At 42.0% G+C, this 14782-nt stretch overlaps 1 protein-coding gene across 1 annotated transcript in view; it reads right to left on the reverse strand.

Annotated features, from left to right (window-relative positions):
- asz1 (ankyrin repeat, SAM and basic leucine zipper domain containing 1) overlaps window positions 1-14782 on the reverse strand; it is a 117987-nt gene that overhangs the window by 37284 nt on the left and 65921 nt on the right. Inside the window, exon 10 of the mRNA XM_054732762.1 lies at window positions 713-825. Coding sequence (XP_054588737.1) covers window positions 713-825 — 113 coding nt within the window. The remainder of the gene's footprint in view (window positions 1-712; window positions 826-14782) is intronic.

The following is a 14782-nucleotide window of genomic DNA, read 5'->3' on the forward strand; positions in this document are numbered from 1 at the left end:
GCGCTGTTCTTTTCTTCTAAACATGCAAATTACCGGTAATAACGTGTCAGTGCTGTTTTTATTTTATAACCATCCAGAAATATGAATGCTATCAGTGCTGTTTTCTAAACTTGCAGGCACGTTCACCCGTGTTTAGAATTCATTTTGTTGAATTAAAACAACAACGAAAAACCTCCACCATCAGGCCAGGACAGGAAAATGTACAGGTATAAGTATTGGTTAATACCTGTAACATAAAATATTTTCTCGTCTTGATAAAGTAGGTAGAACCAATGTTTTTCACTTTGCTGCCAACTTTAGAAATCTCTGAAATTTTGAGCAACAATAAAAAAATTTTTTTTTAATGAAGTAACCTTCACGCTTTCCTGTGTCGATTCTTAAAATATTTTCTTATCACGGTGACTTAACATTCCTGTTGCTATAACAGAATTGCAAGTCATCCATCAGAACCAGACATACATGGCTTTGTTCAACTAGAGCAAATGTGAATTATTCCAGTCTCTAGTTGTACTTGTGTGGGCTGAAAAAAGGATCGAATCTTAAAAATGGATAAATGAATTTAATTCCTTAGCATACAGATGAGGTTTTTTTTTCTTTGCTTTTTTCTTTTTGTCTTATTCTCCTGAATAAATAAGTAATTCTTAAGTATAACTTAACATCACTGGTTGTAAACTACAACAGTCCTGTGGGGTATGAAGATGTTATCTCTTACCCAGGACCAACTGCTCCCAGATGACTGATTGAATCCAAGTCTACTTTGTCTTGCTGTACCTGCTTCACAGCATTCATCAGCTTCTGCTGGTCTCCAGAGTCTGTGATCCCAATCTGACAAATGAGAAATCACAAATAGATTTCATTCATGTTTGGAGAACAGTTTTTTAATTTTCGAGAAAACCTGCTTTTATTGCAAATAAACCAAATGTGTCCCAACAAACCAGGTCTACTTATTGTTCTGACGGATCAGGAGAAGAAAATACAGAACAAATGTTTTGTGTTCTGAACTGGTTCCCAACAAGGTTCAACTCCTCCTGAGCCTCTTACTAAACAATTTTAACTCTTTAGTGTTTTAAGTCAAAGCTGATGAATCAAGTCAGACGGCGTACCTGTTAATCGTCTACGTCAACCATGGGTCATTTTCGGCTAGCTAGCAGACACTGGATAGCTTCTTACCCCTACTTCCCACTGGAAGCATCAGCAGCACGGAACGGCAGCAGAACATTACTGGCTTCAAATAAAATCCCTTAGAGTCTATGAGGGTGATTCAAACCAGCCGCGATGCAGAAATTTTCAGGCCCAGAAATGACACACTGCACTGCTAAAGATAGGATCGGGTTCTATTTTAGACACAACCCGCTTTTGGGACATGTCAATTTTCACAGTTAACATAGGGCTAGAGAGGAAATCACAAACAGTTTCAATGTAAAGGCCCTGGTATTTTTAAAAATACAAGACTATTGCAGCCATGCGTTTTCATATTTGTGCAGATTACGTCAATAAAACAGCTAATTCACTGCATCGTACCAGAAGTGCAGCAGTGTGTTTTTCATGGCTTTAACCCTGGAAGTGGACAGGAACAACATCATAAATAACATTAAACAGCAATATTAAATGTAATTTCCTTCTTTATAGTTTAATGGCAGATGGTAGGGCTGGACAATTAAGTTTTTGTCACTCACTTTGGGTCCAACTGTGAGTCACCTCTGGCTTTCCACATGTTCACACTAGTGTTGTCAAAAAAATCGATACCTAGATATAAATCGATACTAAAAGTGGTATCTAAATAAGATATTCCATCCCTGTGGTATCGATATTATGGACTATTATACACAGCCTTCTTCAAGTACACCGACACGCACGACAGCCAGATGCCGTAAAGCAACCTCCGCCTCCCAGACAAACAGAAGACGCCGCATGGCTACATTGCAATTTCCCACGCGAGTTGTCTCCGATCCAAGTTTTGTCTGCCAAATAAAACAAAAACATAAACAGCGAATTTGGGAGGCGCTTTGCAGCCCAACTTAATTAGCATACCAAGTCCGACACGTAGTTGTATATTCACGCTTATGTGCTTAAAGGAAAACTCCCGTTTATTGCAACCCGGACTTAATTTCTAGCATGCAGTACGTTTGTTTACTCATGCTGACAACTTTGGTGCTACTTGGATTCCCCGGGGTATTTAGATCCATCGGCGAATCGCCATCAGCGAATATCCATATAACGGGTGCGGACGGGCACCTATGGTGCAGCCTCGAAATAACACATTATCTGCACCAAAACATCTCAATGTCAAAAGGTTTTGTTAGGAATCATTAACGTGATTCCCCCTGTTCGTTTGGAGCGGGTCTGGGATTTCTAGGCGTAAACAGACTAGCCACGGCTAATCTAACCGGCGCTTTTAATGACGTCACTGCCGTGCGCCACTCTGTTTTTATTAAGATTACCGGTAGATGTGTTGCCAGTCCCCACATGCCAAAGACAGTGGCAAGTACAGGGTCAAAAGGTGAGCCACACTGAACTGGCTTGTGCGAGCAAAATCAGCCAGAAGACAGGAGCTGGGCTGCAGGTCAAAAAACTGTGGTCAGAAACAAGGGTCACACAAGGGTCACAGGGACAAGAGGACAGAACTGGGCGAAAGGTCAGGAGACTGACCCAACCTCTGGCCCCACCCCTGGCTTAGGAAAGATGGGATTGGAGGAGAACAGAGTGAAGACAAGCCCATCGGATCCAGGAGCCATCTCAAGAATGCTGAAGGAAGATCTACAATTTGCTGCAAAAGATGATGTAATGACCTGTGCCCTTATGTAGAGTACTGCTTGTAATGACCTGTGTTAAGAAGAATGCTGCATGATACCAAATGTCTTGTGTTGAGCTACAAAGTGTGTGTGTCTGGTAAATGACCCCATGACCTTAAGCTGGCCCATGAAGGGTATATAAGAACAGCTCTGAACAGCAGAAAAAAATTCAGAGATTCGGAGATTCGACAAGCAGCTGGGGCAGACGACAAGAAGAGACAGAGCAGATTTGGAGGGGTCATCCCCCGTCCTGCTGGATGGGGGATGACAGGCAGTTTTTTGGAGAGGAGATTCCACAGGAGAGTTTCGGAGAGTTTGGGGCGATTTTCAGAAGACCGAGTTGGTGTACATCAACTCTCTTATTTAATCATTTAGAACTAATTCCTCCTTGGGGGAAGCGGTATTTTTTATATTTACCCATTTTTGTATTCTTTGATTTTGTAATAAACTTTTTGGAAAAAGAAACATAATCCTGATTCTTTCAGGTTTTCTCTAAAGCTTCACGAGTGGGAGCCCTGACCATTAATTGCACAGAGGTAAGCACATTAATTATGGGTTCTTGAATTATCAGGACTTACTTTACGGTTTGTGACAGATTAATATAAAGAAACCTTAAGATAAGGGGAGCTTGACTCCTCCCTCACCTGTGAGTGACGAGTTGTCTTAAGGATGATAAAACCAGAAAATTAGTGGTTAATTTTGGCTCTGATTCGCAAGTTGAAAAAGTCTATCAGCTGGAGGGTTGGATTAATTAAATAAATTGATAAATTTATGTTAGCCTGATCAACTAACAAAAATCATTTTATAGTTACCAACCACCCACATAAGCTGTTAGAGGCGCAATTAATCCAAATAACCCAAAGAATTGCCAGAAGAATTGGCCTTTCTCCGGGCTTCGTCCCTAGTATTTTAACCAAAAAATAAAGGGATTGCTTAAAAAGAAGTGAGCTACTACAGAAGGAAAAGTCTTGCATATTATTTCACCTTTAAAATAAAAGATATGATTCTAACTTAGGACGCCCAAACCAGGGTCTAATACGATAATACTCACCGACACCCCCACAGAACCCTGATGGATGCACAGTCTCATAAGTTCTAACGGAACTGGGTTTTAACGGAACCGGCAAATGGGACGTGCACGCGAGAGATGTACCTTTGTCCTACTGTGGAAAAATTCGTTTTCTCCCTTTATTGACCAACAGAGTTGTTCAAAAGTACAGAACAAAACATATGGCATTACAGCTTATGACAAAAATGCACCTTAAACAGAGTTTAAGCAGCAAAACACCACTCTGCAAATAGTGTATATATAGTGAGACAATTCATGATTTAAAGTGTTAACTTTCACCAGTTTTTGTATGCACGTTTTTAAAAATACTGATACTTGAAAGGTTTAAGCACTTTATACACTTAATTCTTCACATTTAATTTTTGCAATATAAATTGAGGAATGTTATTTTTTGAAAAAACTTGTTCAATAAATTGGTGTTTTCAAATAGTATCGAAATCGAGTCCCCCCCCCCCCCCCCCCCCAAGTATCGAATCGAGTTTGAAATTTTAGTATCGTGACAACCCTAGTTCACACACTTCTTGGGAACACGGAAATCTTTGAACATGTGGGCCGGGTAAAAGATGCGCGAAGAAGTCTGTGCTGTCCTCCTTTAAGTCTAGTTTATGCGTCTGTGTCCACGTGGAGGCATGCAGCACCATTATCCGTCATTGCGAGGGCTCTCCAGCAGGCTCTCAAGGATGACCGGAGTCCAGCCCACTTTTCTAAACATCCGTAAAACGAGACGCCGCTTCCTTTAAATTCGTCAACAGCACTGCCATTGCACTCTAAAAAACCAATGATATCTAGCAGCAGACACGAAGCAGCTTGAAAAATACTTTGCAGAAAAAGTCTAAAATTATTAAATTTTATTCACCCGTGACTAGAGGAGTAAAAAGATACGCAGCAAGCGTTTTATTGGTGAATCGAAATGACGGGAAAAGTGGGTTTCCTCTACCTCTCCTTGCTTTGACGTCTTGTTTAAAGTCACCTGTTTAATGGTCCAATCCTACACTTACGCACCCAAGTGCAGAAGTTGATCACTCCCCTTTTGCACCCTTGATCCGCACTTCACCCAAGTCTGCATCGATGCGGTCAGTCTGCCATGCTGTCTCTGCGACTTTGATTGACCTGTAACCCACTACAACACAGACAGCTTGTGAAAAAGGTGAACCTCCTCCTTTCTCTGAAAATGTATTCTTATAGAGACTGAAAGCTGACCGAAGACACCTCCCCTCCTCAAAACACATCATATTTGGCTGCAAAAAAGGCAGTTGTCGCAGAAAAGCAACAAGTTTGCCAGTATGATACAAATATATATTAAATACACCTCAAAAATAACCAAACTTAATGAGACAGAGTGCATTTTCCCTGGCGATAGGGACAGTACATACCTAAATCATTGCAAGTAAGCTTTTTTTTTGTGTTCAAATAAGACCGTACCAACGGATGGCCATTAGGTTAAAAAATCCCTGGGATTGCAACCTCCAGCAAAATGACAATCACATCAGACTCCCTTTCATCACTGGCAATGAGTGAAGAGGTAAATGTGTATAACGACAGCGTTTATTATTGGGGAATGTTTTTTAACCATTTGTTACAAATCAGTAAATGTGTTTTGTTCTCACGGGCTTCCATAGAAGGAAACATGGCATCCAATATGGCGTCGCCCAGAGACAGACCAGCTCCCATGTATTTTAGAACAGACTTTTATGGTTATATGTTATGAAACTGCTAAAATTTTTCTACAACTGGGAATCTTTTAATTCATTTACAACAGCATTTTGATGAATATTTCCAGAGATGGATGGTAAAACTACACATTGCCACTTTAAGACGTAACTAAATAGATTTAATACTTTTTATTACTTTTTAAAGGTTTCAATTTTTCTTAAATCACAGAGAGAAGGAAGAATGGCCAGAGCAAGCTGGTCCTGAATATTCTTTAAAAAGTGCGAACAAAAGGAGGTAACGTTTGGACAAAAAAACAATTTTTTTGGTCGAAAAGTTAGTTCCTTTTTTTGCCATTCTTCCTTTTCTCTGTTTGATGTCCCATGAGCTGTTGAAGCACTTGTGTGTCTAACTGGATGATAATAAGTAGACATTTTATTTATATAGCACTCATCAGAGACAAAGAATCACTAAGTGCTTCACACAGATCAAAACAAAATAAAACAAAGTCATGACATCAATCAATCTTAAAACAGAAATAGATTAAAATCAGAAAAATAAATTCATATAGATGATTACAAACTTGAGTTAAAAATAAGAAAACTAAATATTTATGTAAACGCAGCTTTAAATAAAAGAGTCTTCACTGTTTTTTTAAAAGTGTCCAGACTGTCAATACTATGTAAGGATAAAGGAAGATCATTCCAAAGTTGGGGTGCAACAGTCTGAAAAGAGAGATCACCTCGACATTTATATCTGGTCTTTTGAACTTCTACAAGATTCTGGTGTGAGGATGTGAGGGCTCGGGTTGGAGCAATATTGCTGAGATTAGAAGCATCCTTTCCAGGAGTGATGCTGAAAAACTAGTTCATGCATTTTTGGTATGTTCTTGCTGTGTCTGGTTTCTAACTGCATTTTTGGTTCTTTTTAAAACACATAAACAGTTTTTTACCTTGCTGACAGTTTTGTTTATGTAAACGAAACTGTCAGCAAGGTAAAAAACAAAACCTTTTCTGTGTTTTAAAAAGAACCAAAAACTAGTTCATGCATTTATTACATCAAGTCTGGATTACTGTAATTCATTACTATCAGGAAGTCCACAGAATGTAGTTAAAAGTCTTCAGCTTGTCCAAAATGCTGAAGCTAGAGTTCTGATGAGAATTACAAAGAGAGATCATATCTCTCCTGTCTTAGCTTCCCTACATTGGCTACATGTTAAATTCAGAATAGATTTTAAGATCCTCCTTCTCACATATAAAGCTCTTAATAATCAAGCTCCAGCGTACATCAGTGATCTGATTGTTCCATACGTTCCTAACCGAGCACTTCGCTCTCAGACTGCAGGTTTACTGGTGGTTCCCAGAATATCTAAAATTAGGATGGGAGGCAGATCTTTTAGTTATCAGGCTCCTCTCCTGTGGAACCAGCTCCCAGCTTTAGTCCGTGAGGCAGACACCTTGTCTACTATTAAGACTAGGCTTAAAACATTTTTATTTGATAGGGCCTATGGTTAAAATCTGATGTTAGCCTAAATCTGGACAAGTGGGGGAGTACAGGGAGGTGGAGTGTACAGTCGGTAAAGACGACTCTCCCTTGCCCTGCCTCCAACATGCCTCCATCTAAATAGGATAGATTATCCAGAGTTATCTCTGTAGTTATGCTGCTATAGGCTTAAACTGCTGGAGGATACACTGACCACTTTTCACACTCTACTACTATCTTCTACAATCTGCTCTTTAACTGTATTATTTCCTGCAATTTCAGCTGTTAACTTTATTTTCTCTCTAAGTGTTTTTCTCCCCAGAAGAAGCTACAATGATGTTCTGCTGAGCTGTGGTGGCCTCATGGAGGGGGCCATCGACTAGCACACTGCTGCTAACCACTTAAACATTCTCCCTCTCCTGATAACTTTTTGCTTTCCTTGACACTGAATGTGATACTACTAGTTTACCTGTTTAATTATAGATCCACTAGGATAAATACAATAAAGTTTATCTCTCATCAAATAGAATATTTACTAAGAAATCACAATATAACTATAGACACATTACTTTGTGTGTGTGTGTGTGTGTGTGTGTGTGTGTGTGTGTGTGTGTGTGTGTGTGTGTGTGTGTGTGTGTGTATGTGTGTGTGTGTGTGTGTGTGTGTGTGTGTGTGTGTGTTTCTCGATCCCCAGTGAGTCGTGGTGGATGGCTGCTTATACTGAGCCAGGATTCTTTGGAGGTTTATTCCTGTTAAAATGGAGTTTTCCTCTCCACTGTGGCTATATGCTTGCTTAGTATGAGAATTGCTGTAAAGTCACTGACACTAGTCAGTGACTTGATGCAATTTGCTGGGTTCCTTATATAGGAAACATTATTTCTGATTGGCTTAATGAACTGACCTGAATTGGAATGTTTGCTATGTGAAGTGCCTTGAGACGACTCTTGTCGTGATTTGGCGCTATATAAACAAAATTGAATTGAATTGGAATTGAATGTTAGCCTAGATCTAGACTAGTAGGGGAGTAGAGGGAGGTGGAGTGTACAGTCGGTAAAGACGACTCTCCCTTGCCCGGCCTCCAACATGCCTCCATCTAAATAGGATAGATTATCCAGAGTTATCTCTGTAGTTATGCTGCTATAGGCTTAGACTGCTGGAGGATACACTGACCACTTTTCACACTCTACTACTATCTTCTACAATCTGCTCTTTAACTGTATTATTTCCTGCAATTTCAGCTGTTAACTTTATATTCTCTCTAAGTGTTTTTCTCCCCAGAAGAAGCTACAATGATGTTCTGCTGAGCTGTGGTGGCCTCATGGAGGGGGCCATCGACTAGCACACTGCTGCTAACCACTTAAACATTCTCCCTCTCCTGATAACTTTTTGCTTTCCTTGACATTGAATGTGATACTACTAGTTTACCCGTTTAATTATAGATTCACTAGGATAAATACAATAAAGTTTATCTCTCACCAAATAGAATATTTATTAAGAAATCACAATATAACTATAGACACATTACTTTGTGTGTGTGTGTGTGTGTGTGTGTGTGTGTGTGTGTGTGTGTGTGTGTGTGTGTATGTGTTTCTCGATCCCCAGTGAGTCGTGGTGGATGGCTGCTTATACTGAGCCAAGATTCTCTGGAGGTTTATTCCTGTTAAAATGGAGTTTTCCTCTCCACTGTGGCTATATGCTTGCTTAGTATGAGGATTGCTGTAAAGTCACTGACACTAGTCAGTGACTTGATGCAATTTGCTGGGTTCCTTATATAGGAAACATTATTTCTGATTGGCTTAATGAACTGACCTGTATTGGAATGTTTGCTATGTGAAGTGCCTTGAGACGACTCTTGTCGTGATTTGGCGCTATATAAACAAAATTGAATTGAATTGGAATTGAATGTTAGCCTAGATCTAGACTAGTAGGGGAGTAGAGGGAGGTGGAGTGTACAGTCGGTAAAGACAACTCTCCCTTGCCCGGCCTCCAACATGCCTCCATCTAAGTAGGATAGATTATCCAGAGTTATCTCTGTAGTTATGCTGCTATAGGCTTAGACTGCTGGAGGACACACTGACCACTTTCCACACTCTACTACTTTCTTCTACAATCTGAACTTTAACTGTATTATTTCCTGCTATTTCAGCTGTTTACTTTTTCTCTAAGTGTTTTTCTCCCCAGAAGAAGCTACAATGATGTTCTGCTAAGCTGTGGTAGCCTCATGGAGGGGGCCATTTGTTTTTGAAAACAGCATTGTTTATTCAAAGACTGGATAAACAAGCTTGGATCATCACCCTGAACTGAGCTGCTGTCAAATAATCTAGAATATCCATCCACGGCTGACTGATTAATGATAGGTCTCTTTGATTTTAGCTTGTGGGGGATAGATTCAATGTTAGATAGGACATTAAAGAAAATGCTGCTGTGGCCACTTACATGAACTTCTTCAACATGTAAATGATTGATTTTTAGTCCCAAAGAGAAAACAAGATCTAGTGTAACCCATTTTGTGTGTCGGGCCTGAAACGTGCTGTTCAAGGTTAAAAGACTTCGTAATAGACATGAACTCTACTGCTGAGCTACAAGTAGGATCATTAATGTGTAACTTAAAATTACCAAGAATTAAAACGTTTCTACTTTGATCATTGATGATAGAAATTCTGCAAATTCAGAGAGAAAAGGGCAGCTGGCCCGGGAGGTCAGTAGATTAAAATACAGCGAAATACATTTTGTAACTCTACTTTGATGACCTGATATTCAAAAGTAGTAAAGGAGCCATTTTTTACCAGTTTACAGACATGTTTGTCCTTAAAGATCACAGCAAGACCTCCACCACGATGTGAGGGCGTGGTGCAGTAAACAGAACAATTTGGTGGGCATATTTCATTGAAGTGTACAAAATTTCCATCTTGCTGCCACGTCTCCGTAAGAAGTAAATAGCCCATTTTTACTCTGATGAACAACTCACTTAAAATAAAGGATTTGTTTGAAATGGAATGGGCATTTAACAGGGCACCCTGAACTGAATCCTGGTGGGAATTTGTCTTCTTAGCCTGTTGGAGAGGAATGGGTCGTAAACATCTGGTGCATTTCTGGATTCTCCAGCCATAAATACAGTTTATGTCTTTGCTAGTTGATAAATGTGCTGGAATAAGAAGACTTTTGGGCTTGTCAGCAGAAGACAAAATTTTGGGGATTGTGAGCTTTGGAAGACACACAGAAGACTGTTGCATCGGAGAGGACAGTAGGGGGTGATGTTATTTGTAGTGGCGGTTTGAGCGATGGCTGAAGAAGGTAAAGATGGCTGGGATATAAACCGTCATATCTGTGAAAGGGAATCCACCATAGATAACTATCTAGGGGACTGCAAAGCATAATGGATTTTAGCGGTTAGCATGCTTGAGCCATGTCGGTTAGGGTGAATACTAGGGCTGCAACTAACGATTATTTTCATAATCGATTAATCTGTCGATTATTTTTCGATTAATCGATTAATCGGTTTGTTATTGTTTAGCTATTTAACCTATACAAGTGATTAATACATTTCAGTTAAGAAAAAGAAAAACATAAGAGAATTGTGCAGTTGACTGCAATCTATTTTATTGCACATAAACACAGTCAGTGGTGTAAAATGAGCTAAACAGTGCAAAATATCAGTCCAGAATAATTTTTTGGCATCAAAATATGAGGTAAATTCCATAAAAAATAATGTAGAATCTAGAATAGAGTTTGTAAGTGGTATGCATTGCTGGGGGTGAGTGTCTTGTTCCCCATGTAGTTGTCCATCGTTGCTTGTTTTTTTCTCAGAATCAGAATCAGAATAGGTTTATTGCCATTGTTAGTGAACAAACGATTCACAGACTAGGAACTTGCTTCGGTACTAACGTGCTACATATAACATGAATAATATAATTAAAAAATAGAATAAAGTAGAATAAAATATAATAAACTAGCATAAAACTTTGCTATAAAAATGGCAGGTAAAGGTAATATGGCCGATAACGTGACGTTATGTCAAGTACCGAAGACGAGCATGGTTGTGTGTTTATAAGCTGTTCACAAGTCTAACGGCAGATGGAAAGAAGCTGTTCTTATGGCGGGAGGTTCTGGTCCGGATGGACCGTAACCTCCTGGCCGAGGGAAGCGGCTCAAAAAGTCTGTGACCCGGGTGAGAAGGGTCAGCTGCTATCCGACCTGCACGCCCACGAGTTCTGGAGACGTACAGGTCCTGGAGAGATGGAAGGCTGCAGCCAATCACCTTCTCAGCAGAGCGCACAATGCGCTGCAGTCTATGTTTGTCCCTCACTGTGGCTCCAGCGTACCACACAGCGATGGAGGAGGTGAGGATGGACTCAATGATGGCCGTGTAAAACTGCACCATCATCTGGGCCGGCAGCTTGGCCTTTTTCAACTGCCGCAGAAAGTACATCCTCTGCTGGGCCTTTTCGATTAGGGAGCTGATGGATGGCTCCCACCTAAGGTCATGCGTGATGGTGGTTCCGAGGAAGCGGAAGGAGTCCACAGTGGTGACGGGGGTGTCCGTCAGGATGAGGGGGAGAGATGGGGCTGTTACTTTCCTGAAGTCCACAATCATCTCCACTGTCTTCTGAGCATTGAGCTCCAGGTTGTTGCTGCTGCACCAGTACACCAGCCGTTCCACCTCTCTCCTGTAGGCGGACTCATCACCGTCAGAGATGAGCCGATGAGGGTGGTGTCGTCCGCAAACTTGATTAGTTTAACCGAGTCATAGCTCGAGGTGCAGCAGTTTGTGTACAGGGAGAAGAGCAGAGGAGAAAGTACACAGCCCTGTGGAGATCCTGTGCTGATTGTCTGAATGGTGGAAACATTCTTCCCCAGCCGCACGCACTGCCTTCGGTCCGTCAGGAAGTCAGTGATCCACCTGCAGGTGGAGTTGGGTACGTTGAGCATGGAGAGCTTGTCCTGGAGCAGAGCAGGGAGGATGGTGTTGAACGCAGAGCTGAAGTCCACAAACAGGATCCTAGCGTAGGTTCCCGAGGAGTCCAGGTGCTGCAGGATGAAGTGGAGGGCCAGGTTGATGGCGTCATCTACAGACCTATTGGCTCTGTATGCGAACTGCAGAGGGTCCAGGTGAGGGGAGGTGAAGGACTTGAGATGGGGGAGGACCAGGTGCTCAAAAGACTTCATGACTACAGACGTCAGCGCCACAGGCCTATAATCATTCAGTTAAGTGAAATGGGGTTTCTTAGGCACAGGAAAAATGGTGGACAGCTTAAAGCAGGCTGGAACATGGCAGGTCTCCAAGGAGATGGTAAAGATGTCCGTGAAGATTGGAGACAGTACCTCTGCGCAGTGTCTCAGGGTTGCGGGGGAGACACCGTCCGGGCCCGGGGATTTCCGAGGATTTTGTTTACGGAAAACCCTAAGCACTTCCTCTTCTGTCAATGAGATGGTAATGGAGGGGGAGGGGTGGTCAGTGGGGACTGAACTATTCACAGTGGTGAAGATGGTGGGGGAGGCATATGACACCAGAGTGGCTGAAGAAGCCTGTGCAGTAGGGGGTGTGGGGGATGGGTGTTGCATTTCAAACCTTGCATAAAAGGAGTTAAGTTGTTCAGCCAGTTGTAGGTCGTCAGCAGCATGTTGGGCTCTGGGCTTGTAGTTTGTGATTTGCCTGAGCCCTCTCCAGACAGAGGCGGAGTCATTGTTGGAGAACTGCTCCTTTAGTCGCTTGTTGTACAGAGATCTCGCCTTCTTCAACTCTTTTGAGAACCTGTACTTGGCGCCCTTATAGCTTTCTCTGTCCTCGGCTCTGTGGGCTGCTTGTTTCTCTCTCCTCAGCTGTCTCAGTCTGGGTGTGAACCAGGGCTTATCGTTGTTAAAAATGACCCTGGTTTTTGTTGGAATAATGCTGTCCTCACAGAATTTTATGTATGATGTCACAGTGTCTGTATATTCATCCAAATTGTCTGTGGCAGATCCAAACACATTCCAGTCTGTTGTATCCAGACACACACGAAGCTCCTCCACAGCCTCGCAGGTCCACTTCCTAATAGTCCTCACTGCAGGCTTGGAGAGCTTCAGCCTCTGCCTATATGAGGGGATGAGGTGAATCATGGCATGGTCTGAGAAGCCGAGAGCAGCTCGCTGCACGGCCCGATAAGCTCCACTAACTGTGGTGTAGCAGTGGTCCAGCGTGTTCTGCTCTCTTGTCGGGCATTTAACAAACTGTCTGTACTTAGGCAATTCCTGGCTCAGATTTCCCTTGTTAAAGTCGCCGAGGATAATAACTAGAGAGTCCGGAAAGGTCTGTTCCACACTTAGGATCTGCTCCGCGAGCGCACGTTGCGCTTCGTGCACGTCCGCGCACGGCGGGATGTAAACAGCGGCCAGAATGAATGAAGCGAACTCACGTGGGGAGTAGAATGGCTTACAGTTTATGAAGAGGAATTCCAGAGCAGGAGAACAGTACTGGGAAATCACAGTCACATCCGAACACCAGGCATTGTTGATGTAGAAGCAGACAGCTCCACCTTTTGCCTTTCCTCCGGATAAGACCCGCTGTCTGTCTGCGCGGAAGAGCTGGAATCCCTCCAAATGGAGCGCGCCGTCCGGAATCTGCTCACTGAGCCATGTTTCCGTGAAACATATGACAGAGGAGGAAGAAAAGTCTCTGTTCCGTCTCATCAGCAGCGCCAGTTCATCAGTCTTGTTACTAAGTGAGCGGACATTGGAGAGGAAAATCCCAGGTAAGGGCGTGCATGAGCCGCGTCTTCGTAGACGCACGAGCACTCCCGCACGTTTTCCTCTTCTACGGCGTCTCACTTTCTTAATAAAAAAGTGGACCAAATCCGCCACACCCACTAAAAAAACTGGAAATAGGTCCGTCGGCATTGATGATCTGACGTTTAGAAGCTCTTCACGGGTGTAAGAGCACGCTGACACACAATTTACAGACATAAACAAAAAAAACACGCTGCACGTTAGCACCAGGGCGACCATCCTCGGCGCCATCTTGGTTCTGCATAGGAAACACAAATAGACTGAAATAAGTACACATATAAAATAAAGCAGCACACACACTACAACACTAAATCAATATTACATTATTTGAATTAATTAACTATTTACAGTGATCATTTATTTTGACAAAAATGTGTTGTGAGGCGTTTTACAGCGTTAGACGGTAAAACAGCGTTTTAATAGTAAAAAAAGGACTTTCTGAATTTCTCCTGTATTTAAAAATTGAAAGCGTACAACTATGCCGCGTTATATTCACCTGGACACAGCTCGTCTGTATATTTTTCTCCGCGGAGTTGTCCTTTTTTGAATGAGGAACATAGTTATTTGTTTGTGCCATTTTTCTCTTAACGAGAACATTCTTATAAACAGACGTGCTAAATTTGGCAAGCGCATGATACACAACACGGAGATTCACGATTGCATCTAGTCAATCAGAAGTAGAACACCGTAAACTGACGCGGCAAAAAAAAAAAAACATGTTTAACATCCACTATAACGAACTCAGCTAACACTAAGTCCCAAATTTGATCTGCGTTAGCTTGTTTATTTTCCGTTACTTACCGGACATTCCTCTGCTATATCAGCCCCCACGTTTTCGTCTCAAATATTCACTTAGGGACGTCGTGCTTCCGTCGTGCCATGGTATTTGCATATTTCGCAGGTCACCGTATTTTCAAGGCATCTAGTGAAGTGCTCCCATACTCGTGAGGTTTTTGTCCGGGATTTCTCTTGTTTTGTCGCTTCTATTATTCTTCCGTATTTCTTGTTGATCCGCCATCTCTCACAG

The sequence above is a fragment of the Nothobranchius furzeri genome, chromosome 4, assembly GCF_043380555.1.
Source record: "Nothobranchius furzeri strain GRZ-AD chromosome 4, NfurGRZ-RIMD1, whole genome shotgun sequence".
Lineage (NCBI taxonomy): Eukaryota > Metazoa > Chordata > Actinopteri > Cyprinodontiformes > Nothobranchiidae > Nothobranchius > Nothobranchius furzeri.